The sequence below is a fragment of the Myxocyprinus asiaticus genome, chromosome 32, assembly GCF_019703515.2.
Source record: "Myxocyprinus asiaticus isolate MX2 ecotype Aquarium Trade chromosome 32, UBuf_Myxa_2, whole genome shotgun sequence".
In the NCBI taxonomy this organism is placed as follows: Eukaryota; Metazoa; Chordata; class Actinopteri; order Cypriniformes; family Catostomidae; genus Myxocyprinus; species Myxocyprinus asiaticus.
The window spans coordinates 36,882,341-36,897,971 of NC_059375.1; the positions used below are offsets into that span (position 1 = coordinate 36,882,341).

At 38.0% G+C, this 15,631-nt stretch overlaps 1 protein-coding gene across 3 annotated transcripts in view; it reads left to right on the plus strand.

The window, feature by feature from the left end:
* Positions 1-15,631, plus strand: part of LOC127423245 (cholesterol transporter ABCA5-like) — a 45,288-nt gene that overhangs the window by 3,202 nt on the left and 26,455 nt on the right. For 2 of the 3 annotated variants that reach the window (XM_051667389.1, XM_051667391.1), the window contains exons 3-10: positions 5,409-5,598; positions 5,756-5,926; positions 6,123-6,220; positions 10,456-10,682; positions 10,944-11,085; positions 12,104-12,292; positions 13,143-13,290; positions 13,593-13,770. In XM_051667389.1, coding sequence (XP_051523349.1) covers positions 5,409-5,598; positions 5,756-5,926; positions 6,123-6,220; positions 10,456-10,682; positions 10,944-11,085; positions 12,104-12,292; positions 13,143-13,290; positions 13,593-13,770 — 1,343 coding nt within the window. Of the gene's footprint in view, positions 1-5,408; positions 5,599-5,755; positions 5,927-6,122; positions 6,221-8,931; positions 9,134-10,455; positions 10,683-10,943; positions 11,086-12,103; positions 12,293-13,142; positions 13,291-13,592; positions 13,771-15,631 lie in introns of those variants that run through there. The other variant, XM_051667390.1, reaches the window with a different exon arrangement.

The window sequence follows — 15,631 nt, forward strand, 5'->3', positions numbered from 1 at the left end:
CATATTAACAATCTATAGTTTTGGCAAATCGTTTAGGACATCTACTTTGTGCATGACACAAGTAATTTTTCCAACAATTGTTTACAGACAGATTGTTTCACTTTTGATAGACTTTATCACAATTCCAGTGGGTCAGAAGTTTACATACACTAAGTTAACTGTGCCATTAAGCAGCTTGGAAAATTCCAGAAAATGATGTCAAGCCTTTAGGCAATTAGCCAGTTAGCTTCTGATAGGCTAATTGGAGGTGTACCTGTGGATGTATTTTAAGGCCTACCTTCAAACTCAGTGCCTCTTTGCTTGACATCATGGGCAAATCAAAAGAAATCAGAAAAAAAATTGTGGACCTCCACAAGTCTGGTTCATCCTTAGGAGCAATTTCCAAACACCTGAAGGTACCACATTCACCTGTACAAACAATAGTAAGCAAGTATAAACACCATGGGACCACGCAGCCATCATACCGCTCAGGAAGGAGACGCATTCAGTCTCCTAGAGATTAATGTAGTCTGATGTGGGAAAAGTGCAAATCAATCCCAGAACAACAGCAAAGGACCTTGTGAAGATGCTGGAGGAAACAGGTAAACAAATATCTATATCCACAGTAAAAAGAATTCCTATATCGACATAACCTGAAAGGCTGCTCAGCAAGGAAGAAGTCACTGCTCCAAAACCGCCATAAAAAAGACAGACTACAGTTTGCATGTGCACATGGGCACAAAGATCTTGAGAAATGTCCTCTGGTCTGATGAAACAAAAATTAAACTTTGGCCATAATGACCATCATTATGTATGGAGGATAAAGGGTGTGGCTTGCAAGCCGAAGAACACCATCCCAACCGTGAAGCATGGGGGTGGCAGCATCATGTTGTGGGGGTGCTTTGCTGCAGGAGGGACTGGTGCACTTCACAAAATGGATGGCATCATGAGGAAGGAAAATTATGTGGATATTTTGAAGCAACATCATCAGCCAGGAAGTTAAAGCTCGGTCATAAATGGTTCTTCCAAATGGACAATGACCCCAAGCATACCTCCACAGTTGTGGCAAAATGGCTTAAGGAGAATAGAGTCAAGGTATTGGAGCGGCCATCACAAAGCCCTCAATCTGATAGAAAATTTGTGGACAGAACTGAAAAAGCATATGCAAGCAGGGAGGCCTACAAACCTGATTCAGTTACACCAGTTCTGTTTGGAGGATTGGGCCAAAATTCCAGCAACTTATTGTGAGAAGCTTGTGGAATGCTACCCAAAATATTTGACCCAAGTTAAATAATTTAAAGGTAATGCTACCTAATACTAAAAAAGTGTATGTAAACTTCTGACCCACTGGGAATGTAATGAAAGATATAAAAGCTGAAATAAATCATTCTCTCTACTATTATTCTGATATTTCACATCCTTAAAATAAAGTAGTGATCCTAACTGACCTAAGACAGGGAATGTTTTCTACAATTACTTGTCAGGAATTGTGAAAAACTGAGTTTAAATGTATTTGGCTAAGGTGTATGTAAACGTCTGAATTCAACTGTAAGTGAAAGTATGGATACTGAGTGAAAATTGCACTCAATTAAAAGTCCAAGTATCTAGCCAAAAACACTATTTTATTTTTAATTTTTTCCCCTTTTTCACCCAATTTGGAATGCCCAATTCCCAATGCGCTTTTAAGTCCTCGTGGTCTCGTAGTGATTCGCCTCAATCCGGGTGGCGGAGGATGAATCCCAGCTGCCTCCGCATCTGAGACCATCAACCCGTGGCTTATCTTATCACGTGGCTTGTTGAGCGCGTTGCCACGGTATGTGTGCTGAAGAGCATGTGAGTCGACATGTGAGCCAAAAGTGTCATAGAATCACCACAAAATGACGTGGTTGCTTCAGAAATTGTGTTTTTCTTCTCAGATTTGCTTTTCATGACACTATCGATTATTTTTAAGGTTTAGGGTAGGGAGGTCGGTATCCATCTCTTCGGGAGAACATTTCACTCGCTTTTAGCGCCACACAGTGGACATTTCACTTTGGAATTGCCCTGAGACTGTAATGAACCACATAATTGTATTTTTCAAAAATGTTGCCACAGTCACGCAGTGTTTGTTGTATGGGAGAAGGCATTCACGAATTGTGATGTCAGAGCACCAACCCCTTGAGACATAGAGAAAGATAAAAAAAAAAAAAGTCAAAATAAGCTTTTAAGAAAGTTATTAATGTTGATGGTTTTGTGAATAGTTTTCTGAGGTTTGCTACCAAACCATGCTGTTGAGCAGATAGATGAATTAAATCAAATTAATATTTACTCAGATTCCATTATTTTTATTATTAATATAATTATTATCATTGCTGGTTTTATAGATATTATAATTAATATTTTCCCAACAACAACAATAATTCAACAAATAGGGAGTAGAAATCATCGATATGATTTAAATATGAAGGAAAGTGTAGAAATATATGTCATGTGCACATTTAATTACAAAAGCCTTTTGTTTATATATATATATATATATATATATATATATATATACAGTACTGTGCAAAGGTTTTAGGCACTTGTGAAAAATGTTGCCTAGTGAGGATGTCTGTAATGCCATAAATTGTTTTTAATTTATCAGATTAATGTCATAATTTGGCATATAGGATTTTACAAGCTTCTTGTAGAACTTTTGTTGTTCTTCTATCTATTTAGGCTGTCTCAGTTGCTACTGTCTCTTCATGTAATCCCAGAATCAATGATGTTGAGATCCGGGCTCTGTGGGGGGCATACCATCTGTTGTAGGGCTCCTTGTTCTTCTATTCAATTCTACTTGCAAAGGGAATGTTGAAATCTAAAATTGATATTTCCATCTGATACACTAAAAAGAGAATATATAAAATAACCATTATATTTGTCAAGTTTTTGTGAAAAATATAATGCACCTAAGACTTTTGCACAGTACTGATATATTTATGCAACGTGAATTATCATTTTTGACTTTATCTGTCCAATCTGTAGCAGTAGCAGGTGTAGAATAAAGTTTAGGACAAAAACTGTCAGTGTATTCACTTCATGCTCATAGTTTTGAATGAATACATCACATTCAGTCGGGTGGTCACAAACGGTCTAATCGCACAAATATTTCTACGTACCCGAAGCTCAAATCAGATTTGAAATTCTGCCTCTGCAGATAGTCAGAACTCCACACAGCCACTGTGCAACACTCCCATTTGAAATGACTGACCTATGGTCTGTCATCTGTCGCTTGTCGGATGCATTGAAAAGGCGGCTTCAGTCCAGTAAGAGGAAAGAAAATAATCTGCAAAAATGTAGAGTACTTTTAAAGTTTAAATACAATTGTAAGGAGTAAAAAGTAAAATATATATATATATATTTGGAAATGTAATTAAGTAAAAGCACAAGTATTCCATTTAAATTGCACTCGAGTACAAATCCAAAAAAAATAATACTTTAGTATAATAAAAAGAATATATATATATATATATATATATATATATATATATATATATATATTTTTACTCAATTACTTTACACCCTTGCCCCCTCCCCTAAATTATAAATGCTACCTGCCACTGACTAACAAGATCAAGCAGCAAATCATGGTTTGTTGGTGTGTATTATTTTTAGAGGTAGACTGATATGGGATTTTTAATGGCAGATGCCGATATTGATCAAGCAGGGTGGCCGATAGGTCGGTATAATTCAGATATATCACACAATATAATAGTAAATGACATATATACAGTTGATGTTACTACTGTAAAATAGTGAAACCGTTTTGTAAGGGTGATGATGTGTAATAATTAAAAACATTTCTTTTTGCCGCACAGCACAGTGTTTTGCTTTTTTTCCACCTCGGTGCTGTTTCGCATGTCGGGGCTACCTACTGTTTAAGAGGTTTGACTTCCTCCATAGCACTTAAAACTAGATGTTACACTTAAAACGTTGCACTTGAATTCTCCCTAGAATTCAAATGGGTCACATCAGTATTGTGGTCCACTCGCCGCAATATCGAGGGAAGCCTGGTTGATGCGTGCCAGAGAGCAGATCATTGGTGCGAGTGGTACCGTTACACTTGTGCGAAAACCAATCTTTAATAGCACCTCTAAAACTTCGAGTTGCAGATGAGAAGTCTTTATCACGCATAAAGCACTGGATGCGAGGTTATCATAAAATTTACCTTGACAGCCCTTAATTTAACTTGGGTGTCTGGCAAAACATTTTCAATAGGAGAACCATGGCATGTTCTTTCCCTGCTATCCACAACCCAGTCTGAATAGACCTGTGACCCACATTTGGGTCGTGACCCACCAGTTGAGAAACACTGTTTTAGATGGTAGATAGCAGTTTCTCCTGGTTTCTGTTTACTTTTCCCATTATAGTAATTGTTTGCACAGAGAAAACGTAATACATCAGGAAGAAGGAAATAACAACCGTGCACACACTAGTCCAGCAACCACGGTATATGTGCGCATTAGCAATCGCATTTTCTCACAAAAACACGGTCAAACTAATCGTGCATACAGCACACAGTGAAAATGACATTTATTTATCACACACGTGAAGTGCATTTTTCACTGTGAAGTTCCTCTGTCACTCTCGTGTGGATTCAGCGAAAGCATCAATCTACTGACCGCTTCCAGTTTTCACGGCCCAGATCGCATGGTTGGAATGTCACTGACTGTCACGCAACATTCGAGAGTCAGAGATCACAGTTTTGATCCAGGCTGTTATAATACGTGCTTCAGAGGAAGATATATGCGTGAGGTTTGTGAATTAAATCTATTTAAATGTGATATCCGCATATTTGCAGACGGTATATGATTTAAGTTGTATTGATATTTGCCTTTTTATCATTAGACAAGACAGTAAACTGTTACAAGGAGCTGTTGAGAAGAAAGAATGGAACACCTGAGCACTTTAAACATCATGAGCTCATATGCGTCTGTTGCGGCTCATCTGTCTATTATTGTGATAACGTGATGGCACGTTACAGCAAAACGAACTGTGATTTAATCATTTACACGTCTCAGGCGGCTCCTTCACGTGCAAGCAGGCAATTACTGGCACAGTCGCGGCTTAAGAAACTAATTGGCAAAATCGGAAAATTTATCGGCCGATAATTAAAAAATACCAAATATCGTCAAACTTTATCGGCCTCAGCGATTTTGCGTTAATGGTCATACTTTATTTCCTTTGCCAACCATCAGTTAGTTGCGAAAGGAATTGACTTGAAATTATTCATTTTGAAAGTGTCTTGTTTGCTTTCATCCATAATAAAATCTGTCAAATGTGGTTTTGCCAGCCTTTGACAAACTAAAGTCTATTGGCTTGCAAAAATACTTGGAAAAGTGTGCTTGTCAAACCATTTCTTGGGGTCTTTAAGGAAGCAAGTTTGAAATCTTCCTTTTCTCTGTCTACAGGAGCTGATCTTACCGTTGCTCCTCCTGAGTCTCCTCATCCTCATCAGCACCCTCAACCCTCACGTCTCTTATGGCAGTATCAGCACTAAGGAGCTGGAGAATGATAGGGAACTGACACTCAAAGGTATCGGTTACACCCCTATCAACAATGTCACCAATCACATCATGGAAGAGGTGGCACGGGAACTGCGTGAGTCTTTTATTTTTTTATTTTTAAATGTAAAGAATGCATAAAATTCATGTATCCTATTGCTGGGTACAGTGTTTATTCTGAGGGTTTATTCTGGGAGTATGCTCCTGATGTATTTGCATAAATCTTTGAGATTTTGTTTATATTGATACCTTAGCCGTGAATGAGGTTCGATTGGAGATGTTCTCCACTGAAGAAGACCTGGAGAATGCCAGTCTCTACAAACCTGATGGCTACGTGGGGGTGGTCTTCCTGGATCACATGTCATACCGTTTGCGATTCCCACACAGTCAGCTCCCTCTGCCCAGTGACTTCACTGAATCTATAAGTGAGAATCACTCAGCATTTCTTTCATAAAACAGCTGCAGCTGTGGCACTCTATTCAGTTTCCTCTGGTTAATTGGCCTGCTTTTTAATGCAAATGATATTCAGTTAGTGGAAGTTAGACAGTTTGATCTGTAATTAAAGTAACTGTTGAAGGAACATAATATTTATTAGGCCTACGTTTTATGTCTGATCCGCAGCAAGCTGTGACGCACACTATGTAAACTGCCGTGCTGCCAACTACTGGTATTCTGGATTCATACGGATGCAGTCCCTCATTGATGCTGCCATAATACAGGTTAGAAATTACATATATGCATAATTAAATTACATTTAAGCAGTGTAGCTGTTAATAGGCAGTGATAGTGAATTTAGTGATATTGTCTCACTAAAGTGTGGGCTGAATGTCGGTTTGACCTTTGCAATCAACACCAACAGTAATTTTAATTTTTACATACACTGGTGGTCAAAAGTTTGGAATAATGTACAGATTTTACTCTTATGGAAAGAAATTGGTACGTTCATTCACCAAATTGACATTCAACTGATCACAATGTATAATCAGGACATTATTAACATGAAAAATTACTATTACAATTTGAAAAAAATGTAACTACTTCAAAGAGTTCTCATCAAAAAATCCTCCACGTGCAGCAATGACAGCTTTGCAGGTCCTTGGCATTCTAGCTGTCAGTTTGTCCAGTTACTCAAGTGACATTTCACCCCACGCTTCCTGTAGCACTTGCCATAGATGTGGCCGTCTTGTCAGGCACTTTCCACACACCTTACAGTCTAGCTGATCCCACAAAAGCTCAATGGGGTTAACCCTCTGGGGTCGACGGACGCGCCGGCGCGTCCTGCTGGATTTTTTTCCTCATAACAGTGGAAACAACTTAAAATACTCCATCATTTTTGGGCATACAGATAAGTGTAAAACATCATTAGAGACTATAAAGGGTCTACTTTTATTTGTGTACACTCACAATAACAACAAAACCGTGTGCTTTTGTAAAATAAAGAAAATAAACAGGGTGCGCTTTCAGCCGTCTCTTGTCTCCGCGAGCATCTTTCTGAAACACGTCACAAAAATGAACTGAAACTCTGCGAATACTTATCACACAAACATGAAACATATGCCTAAAGAAAGCTTAACATGTCTACTTTTAAATAAAACAATTCAAATTTAAAACAAATATTCTCCTGCAATGTAATCTGTATGAAACAAAGTGATGTTCAGTTTCTCCGGGCTCAGCTAATTATCGCTAATGTGATCACACCCACCAGCAGAGCGCGCTATTCATACGGTAATGTGCTGAGGCGATCAATGCAAATGGTAAATGCCCCCATAACAATGCCTTAAAAAGCATCAAGTTCATCATCAGATTCATTCACTTTCCTGCGCGTTTGGAAGATGGCACGCTACACAGGTGAGGAAGCTCCTGGATAGTGATGAAGAGTTCACATTTTCCTCAGAAGAAGAGCAGGAATCCGTTGAGGAACGTTTGCATTTTGAAGAGCGACTTGATCCAGCCGAGGATACAATTTTGGATGAGTAAGTCATTTAGTTTTACTTGCATATTAGTTGACATGCTATTTTATATAAACATGTACATATTTTACTATTTGGACTATTTCCAGACTTGCCAGCCAGTATTCAGAGTATTGAAATGTGAAATATGTCCTAATAGGCAAGTTTTAGTTACATTTAAATGCTTTTTTCTGCTAAAGCAGGTATTTAAATTGTATGCTGTATGATATCAATATGATATGTAATATGATATTAAAATAATATGAATGTTTAGAATATATTTTAACTAGTGTTTATGCTGCCTCATTATCATCAACGAAGCTTGTGCTTGCAAATATCTGTTTCGGATGTAAATGTGTAAAATGTGCTGTAAATATGCCCATATTAGAAAATCAGCATATTAGAATAATTTCTGAAGGATCATGTGACACTGTAGACTGCAGTAATGATGCTGAAAATTCAGCTTTGATCACAGGAATAAATTGCATTTAACAATATATTCAAATAGAAAAGTTATTTTAAATTGTAAAATTATTTCACAATATCACCGTTTGTGCTGTATTTTGGATCAAATATATGCAGCCTTGGTGAGCAGAAGAGACTTCTTTTAAAAATAATAAAAAAATCTTACAAAAAACTTTTAAATGGTAGTGTAGGTCTAAAGTTTTTAAGTAAAGTCTTTATGTAAAAAATGTATAGTCAGATTATTTTGTTTTACTTAAACTTGATTTTGTGAATTAGCTACAAACAATACATTCAATCATTAAGTCTCCTCACATTCATTCTCTCTCAGGGGAGGGTCTTTGTCTCCTCAGGTGTGAATCACATCAATATTCATAATCATCCACGCCTCCTTGCATATGGCCTTTCTAACACTAAAAGTGTCTTACAAAAGTTAAATGACTATATTGTTTTGTATAAATGAGTGATCAGGATGGTTTTTCATTTTTGTAGCAAAAACTCTAGGCTACAAGATCCAGTTCTCAAAAGCCTTGTGAACAAATGTTTAGTATGTGTTATGTGGCCTTATTTCAGTGACCACGCATAAACGTTATTTTCTCAAAAATGCAAACTTGTACATACATGTTGTTCACATATTATTGTAGCCCAGTTTGTGCTGATTACAGTGTTATCAGACTTTAGCCATTAATATGTTTTTAAGTAACTGAAAAAAGCACAAATGTCAAGGCATGTCAAAACTTCTCCAGGGCCCAAAAAACCCTCAGACCCCAGAGGGTTGAAGTACCAATTTCCTCCCAAAACAGGAAAGTCTGTACATTATTCTAAACTTTTGGCCGCCAGTGTAGTTCACTCTCAAAGAAGCATGCTAAAGTTTTAAAAGATGAAAGGTCATTGCTGGTGAAATGATAAACTTTAAACCCTATACACTGCAGTTTTTTCTTTGAAAGCATTATCTGTTGCTGTAACACTGAAAAATTTACTGATCACATTGCTCATTAGCAGATTTTCCACTATCGGGCCAGTACGAGCCAGGGCTATCAACTGGTCAGCCAGGGCCAATAGCCTCGGACCTCGAGCCGTGAGATCAAAATTGATCTACATTCCCATCTTCGGGCCAGTAGCCCAGCAGCGTTGCTCTAAAGTCAGCCCTTAATGCTCCACCCTGGTGCCAATGTCACACACCTTGCCCATTTCACAAGCAAGAGGGAAACTCAAGCTGAGGTATCATGTTATATAGTTATCTAGATTATCAAGTTTATATCGTATGTAAACATTAGCTATCTTGCAATATAAGTTAGCATTGACAACTCACCAGCTGTATCTGCCATGAGGTCTCTCCACTAACAGCGGGATGATGTCCCAGCACACCGTCCATGATCTCGAACTATGATCTTTGGGCACCACTTTGTCCACTGTGCGTTTTAACGGATTTGAACTGTGCCTGCAATTTTTTGTTTTTAATTTTTCCTGAACCTGTACCGTTGTGCACTGGATACACAACTGCAAGTTCAGCAATCTTAGAGCTGAAACCTCTGACATGACTCAGTGAAACACCGCCTTTGACATTGACCCCGCCTCAATCCCTAGTTGGCCTTGCTTGACCCAAGGGTAATCGGTGGGCCAAAGGTCATTGGATGTTGGCCCAGAGGAAGCCCAGAGGCGGCACGATGAAGCCCCAGAAGTGACGGTGGGAACGCAAATGGCCCTGGTACGCACTATTACACCCTCAGTTGGCCCAATAGTGGAAATGCAGCTAATGATTGAACTTTAAAGATGTACTGTATGAGAATACATCATTCCTTGACACCCTTGGCCCATGCAGTTCTCCTTGAAGTCCACACTTTTGTAATATAATGTTGCTTGTCCAGTCAGGAAGTCGACCGTTGCAAACTCTGCACCACCGTGTTGGGCGGACTTTGGCACACTTTGCTGCAGAATGGGGAGCATGCTCAAGCACCCTTACGAACCATTCAGGCAAAGCCCACGAGACCACAAGTCCATCAAATGTCCACTCAATGTCTCTGTTCCAAAACCTAGTAAGCTGCCTACTTTGGCAGGATTTTAAGGCATCAAAATGCTTTTCTAAAAAAGATTCCTTCTTTTGGCCAAATTCTTAAAGCAGCACAGCATCCTTCACAGAGAAGCCAATTGCACACAGTGAGGGAAAAAAATACATTTAAGATGGCAGAGAGGTGAAAGAACTGTCAGTGTGAAATATGCATATTTATTTAAGTATTAGAGTTAAATCTAATTGCAGTATTTGTGTGTGCTCTGTATTTTCATTCTTCGAGTATCACAACATGCTTACGCCAAACTCTATTGAAATCAATTGTGAGTTCAGTCTCCTGTGTGCTTTGCATGAAGAGCACTATTTACCTTAGAAGGCCCACCTGCCTTTTCTCTAAAGCTGCTTTGAAACAATATGTATTGTGAAAAGCATGATACAAATAAAAAATTGTCTTCAAGGATTTAGGCTGTGGACAACAAGACTGCTCACTAGGTTAAGTTAATGTGTTCTGAAACTCTCCCTCTTTCCTCTCCAGATGCAGACCAAGCGTCCAATGTGGAACACATTAAAAGTGCGTGCAGTGATGATGGGTCATCCAGGTTCTGTTGAGGTCCAGAAGTTCCCTCACGCCCTCATCTCCATTTACCTGGTGCTAGCATTCACACCCTTCGTCTCCTTCCTCATAGTCAATGTGGCAGCTGAAAAAGAGCAGCGACTCAAAGACACCATGGGCATGATGGGATTGTATGACTCTGCGTTCTGGTAAGCACGACCACTACAGAACTTTGGGTTGAATATAATTTTATATAAAAGTGTTTCTGCGCCACTTCCAAATGGACTTGCAAAAATAAACAGAATTCTCTCTCCTTCTGCCATTGGTCGAACAAATAAAAATAAAATGGGGTTCATTTTGATTATGATGTTTTAAAGAAATCTTTACCAACAGATAAAAGCAAATTAACATCTTTGGGTTTGTATTTGTGTGATTTGTTGTTTGTTCAGAATTTTGTTTTTTTCCGCTAGGCTTTCATGGGGTCTCCTCTATGCCGCACTAGTTACGACCATGTCCATTCTCATGGCTGTTATAGCAACCTGCACCCCCCTGTTCTCCAACAGCAACTTCTTTCTGATCTTCCTCCTCATCTTCCTCTATGGAATATCTTCTGTAAGTCCAAGCAACTCTCTAGCCACATCCTGTTGTGATCTGAGCAATAGTGACTGGAAGCATTAGAGTACGAAGTCAATTATATGATCTTGGTAGAGTGTGCTGGTTTCACCTGAAGTCTCCATTCATTTCTGCCTACAGTATGAATTAGTCATGTGATTGGCAGGCTAATTTGAATTCCTATTGAATACATAATTAGTTTTCAGCTTTATGTTTTTTCCTGGCAGTGGCAAAATTGCCTTTGGCTGCATAGATTTTCTTTACCGTCAGAGGGATGGTTCTGTACTGGTAAAATATCTTAGAAAATGCAAACTAGGTCATTTAAGCCTCAGTATATTTATGAACATGCACTGCTTACATGCAGTATTTTAGTAAAGTGTTAACAATTCAGCTATGTCAGCAGTAAAGTGTCTTTTCTTTTGGATAAACGTGAAACAGCATTTGCAACCCATTTTATTTCCATAATGTGACACTTCTGAGTGAAACAGGATGTTCAACAAAGAAAATCGTTGGATAGGATTTGGTTTTATCCATCAGGAATTAGTTAGATTGTGAAAAGTGGGCGGTAAATTAAGCCAGATCGTTGGAGGGAAAAGTTTGAAAATAAGAAGGCTTGGCAACATCAGTCAAAAAGGAAAGTTGTTTCAGAGATGCTGCAAGTAATTGCATTTTTATAAAAGATTACAGAGAGAAGAATGTTTTTTTACACCAATAAATGATGTGCAAAAAGACCAGGAACATGCATTAAGAACATAATTGGCTCACAAGCATAGCTATTAAAAACATACAGTAACCACCATGCAATACTATTTAGTAATTTGCTTTAAATAAGGAACATGAAAATTTCATTTAGGAATTAAATGTGCCATCTGCAATAACTTTCATTTTAATTAAAGTTCCCAAATGCATATATTAATGTGCACAATTATTAAGATAATTAAGTATAAGTAAATGGGGTCAATTTTGATTTCCTGTTCACTGCAAAAGTCTGACTTTTTCCTACTTTTCATTCCCCTAGATCTTCTTCTCCTTCATGTTGACCCATCTGTTTAAGAAGCCCAAGTTTGCAAGTACAGTGGGCTCCATGCTGACGGTGGTCTTCGGATGTCTGTCTCTCTTCACTGTACTAATGAGAGATTTTCCCCAGTTTGCTGTCTGGCTCCTCTGTCTTTTGTCTCCGAGCGCTTTCTCTATCGGCATTGCCCAGGTAACGCACTCACACAAACGCATGTCTCCATGGTTCTAGCTGCGGCCACCTTAGTAATGTTAAGAAATGCATATGAAAACAGTAAAGTTCTCAATATTTTAATAACAGATTGGCAGTTATCTAGCCTAGCAGGAGTTTTCCACAAATCCACATGTTCTAAATATTTGTTTTTGAACATTTAATATGTATTTCTAAATATTTAATGTATACAGTAAATAAGTAAGAAATAAATGAATCATTCTTTACTTTAATGGGATTACTATCCACAATTATGATACTTAAGTTGAGCGTGCATTCGACATAGAAGCTCTGCAATACTCTGACAGGAATGCCAGTTCCACTCTGGCCTGCATCATGTGCCGATCCCATTCTCCTTTCCCTAGAGTTGTGCACTATTCAGAAATAAATTGAGAATGTCTTTCAAACGCCAGTTCAATTTGTATATTTGAATTTAGTTTAAATTGAAGTAGCAGGATAGAGAATTCAAATCTGAATTTAAGATAATAAAATGGGATAAAATTCAAATAAATTATTATTGCTGCAAGTATAGTTTTTAATGATATTTCATTTTTCAGTAGTAATTACCCATAAACAGATTATCATGTACGCATATGGAGTATTTCACAAACATTTGATGATATTAATAAGCAAAATTGTTTCCTGTCTTTCTCCACTATATTAACTTCTGCACTGTAAGATAAAGGCAAAAAGCCCATGAATAAATTAATAAAAGAGAGATTTGGTCATACTCCGAACATATGGGTTGTTTTCTCTTCCAGTAGGAAATTATTTTAAATGTACTCGACAATTTTTTTTCTGTATGTTCTTGCATGTGTGTTTGTTTGTGCAGGTGGTGTATCTGGAAGCTCAAGGAGATGGTGCAGTGTTCTCCTCTCTTGGCAATGGTCCTCATGCCCTCTATGTTCCTATGGTCATGCTGTTCCTGGACTGCATTCTCTATTTGCTTTTAGCCATTTACCTGGACCAGGTGCTCCCAGGTGACCATTAGAATAACAATTTGTTGCACGACAGAGCTTGATTCTACATTTACAGTTCTGTAGAGGACTTAAGCATTATTAACTTTCACGCAACTCACATATGCAAATTATGGCAATGCAAATTAATTTGCTTGGCATAGAAACAGAAAAGTTGTTTGCTCACTGTCCATTTAAGTTTGCATTATACCTCATTTTTATTCTGACCTGTATGCAAACTGAACATGTGTTAATCTCTGTGTGAGTTATTAATGCACTTGGATAGAGGACATTTTATGACTATAAATTACCATTTCTTTCCCCAGGGGAGTTTGGCACAAGGCGCTCTGTGCTGTACTTCCTGCAGCCATCCTATTGGTCAAAGCAGAGGAAGCGCTACGTAGAGGTGAGCTCCGTTTATGAGGGGGAGGTGAATGGAACGCCTGCGTCTGATGAATCAGTGGAGGCGGTTTCTCCTGAGTTCAGAGGCAAAGAGGTCATCAGGTATGAGCTTTTCACAAAATGAATAATGATCCTGAAATATTTGCATGACATTGTTGCCATCAGTTTTATATTATTCTAGCCTGCTTTGGTGTATCTGATTCCTGGTTATGATTCTGGTTCCTTAATGATTCTTCAGTTTATTTAATAATTTAGTGTATTTTTTAAAGGAACTTGTTATGAATAAAACTGGTTCACATTTCCCAACCCAATGTGAATATTCTCATCAGGGTTCCCACGTGTCCTAGAAAAACCTGAAAAATGTATGACTAATTTTCCAGTCCTGGAAAATAAAATAAAATGTAAAATGTCCTGGAAAATATTTTTTTATAAATAATTAGTTTATAGTACTTTTTCCGTATTTTTCCTTTTGCCAATAACGAACACCACCTCCCCCGAAATCAGTCGTTAGCAGCTGAAAGCGCTATTTCAGGGACTCAGAGATTCTGACTTGTGATCTGTTACATTTTGTAAGCGCAATGCAAGCCCCACAGCTATTGAACGTTCATCAGGTCCTGTTTCTCGGTGGTGCGTGCACCAGTAACAATATAATCATTACTGTCACTTTTACTTTATTAAAATAAGCTGTCATTTATCCCAACATAAGAGTCACTCTTTGCGCAAGTCATCCTCCATTTTAAATAGATCTATATAAACATTGAAACCACTTTTTTCACAAATAACCACTAGATGGTACCATAAACATGTGAAACTTGCATAACATAGATTGTTTGGCTCGTCAGCTTGAATCGAGAGTGAAACGGGAGCCGTCAAACGTTGTGTATCATATTTGATACACACTGCATTATAGGGTTAAAGAAAAAATCTATTTCATAGATAAATGTTGTAAACTAGACATCTTTTAAAAACATCTGGAGAGAGGAATGTATTATTAGGGGTTCAAGCACGAAGTGCTGAAACACTGTTGTATTTGCTAAGATTTTTATTATTAGGAGTCCAAGCACGAAGTGCTGAAACCCTATTGTATTTGTCAGGATTTTTATTATTATTAATATTTTTCTGCCCTAAAACTGGTCGTGCATACCAAACCGTAAGTCCTAAAGACATGAACATTTTGGGAATGGTAGTACCCCGGCAGACTAACCATATGCATGGAATCGGCCAATAGATTGGCGCTATAGTGAACAAAACAAAAAATCGCACATTCGCATAACTTTTGAAACGTAACTTTTCGTTCTCCCACTATTTTGGATTGTTTGCAAAATAACATTTTTTTAACTAGTCCTTGGCGATTCGTCCAATTGGAACCAAACCAGTGCAGAAAGATTCTGTCCCAATAAAATAGTCCCAATATTAATAATTATCAAAAAAAGTTATGTAGCAAAGTTATGCCAGCGTGCGTGGGTACTTTTATTAAAACGGTTATGACTCTTGAACAGAATGAAATATTATCACCAAATTTGGCACGCGTATGTATGGGGTCATTCTGAGGACACACATAAAACTTTAAAATGGCTCTAACTAAGGAACCATTGATCCGATCTTCCTGTAATTTTGCATGCAGTGTCTTTGTCCAAGGTATCTTCAAGTTCCATCAGGATAGTTGCATATCTCGAAAAACATGGCCGCCATCGACCAAGCAACTTTCAGCAGCTTTTAGACTAGGTTTACAAATGCCGATCAGAATGAAGCATGGTGGGCATATTTGACTCTTGGCCCTAGAGGCCTGTGCAAAATGTGAAAAAATAAAAAAATAAAAGGGCGCTAAAATCGCTGAATATTATGTGGTGTCACACAGACACGCCTTAGACATATCATATGATAGATTTCCACTTTCTGAACAACTTTGCCTCAAGGACCATTGGTGTCAATCAAATCGTTCGTTAAATATTTTAGATTATTT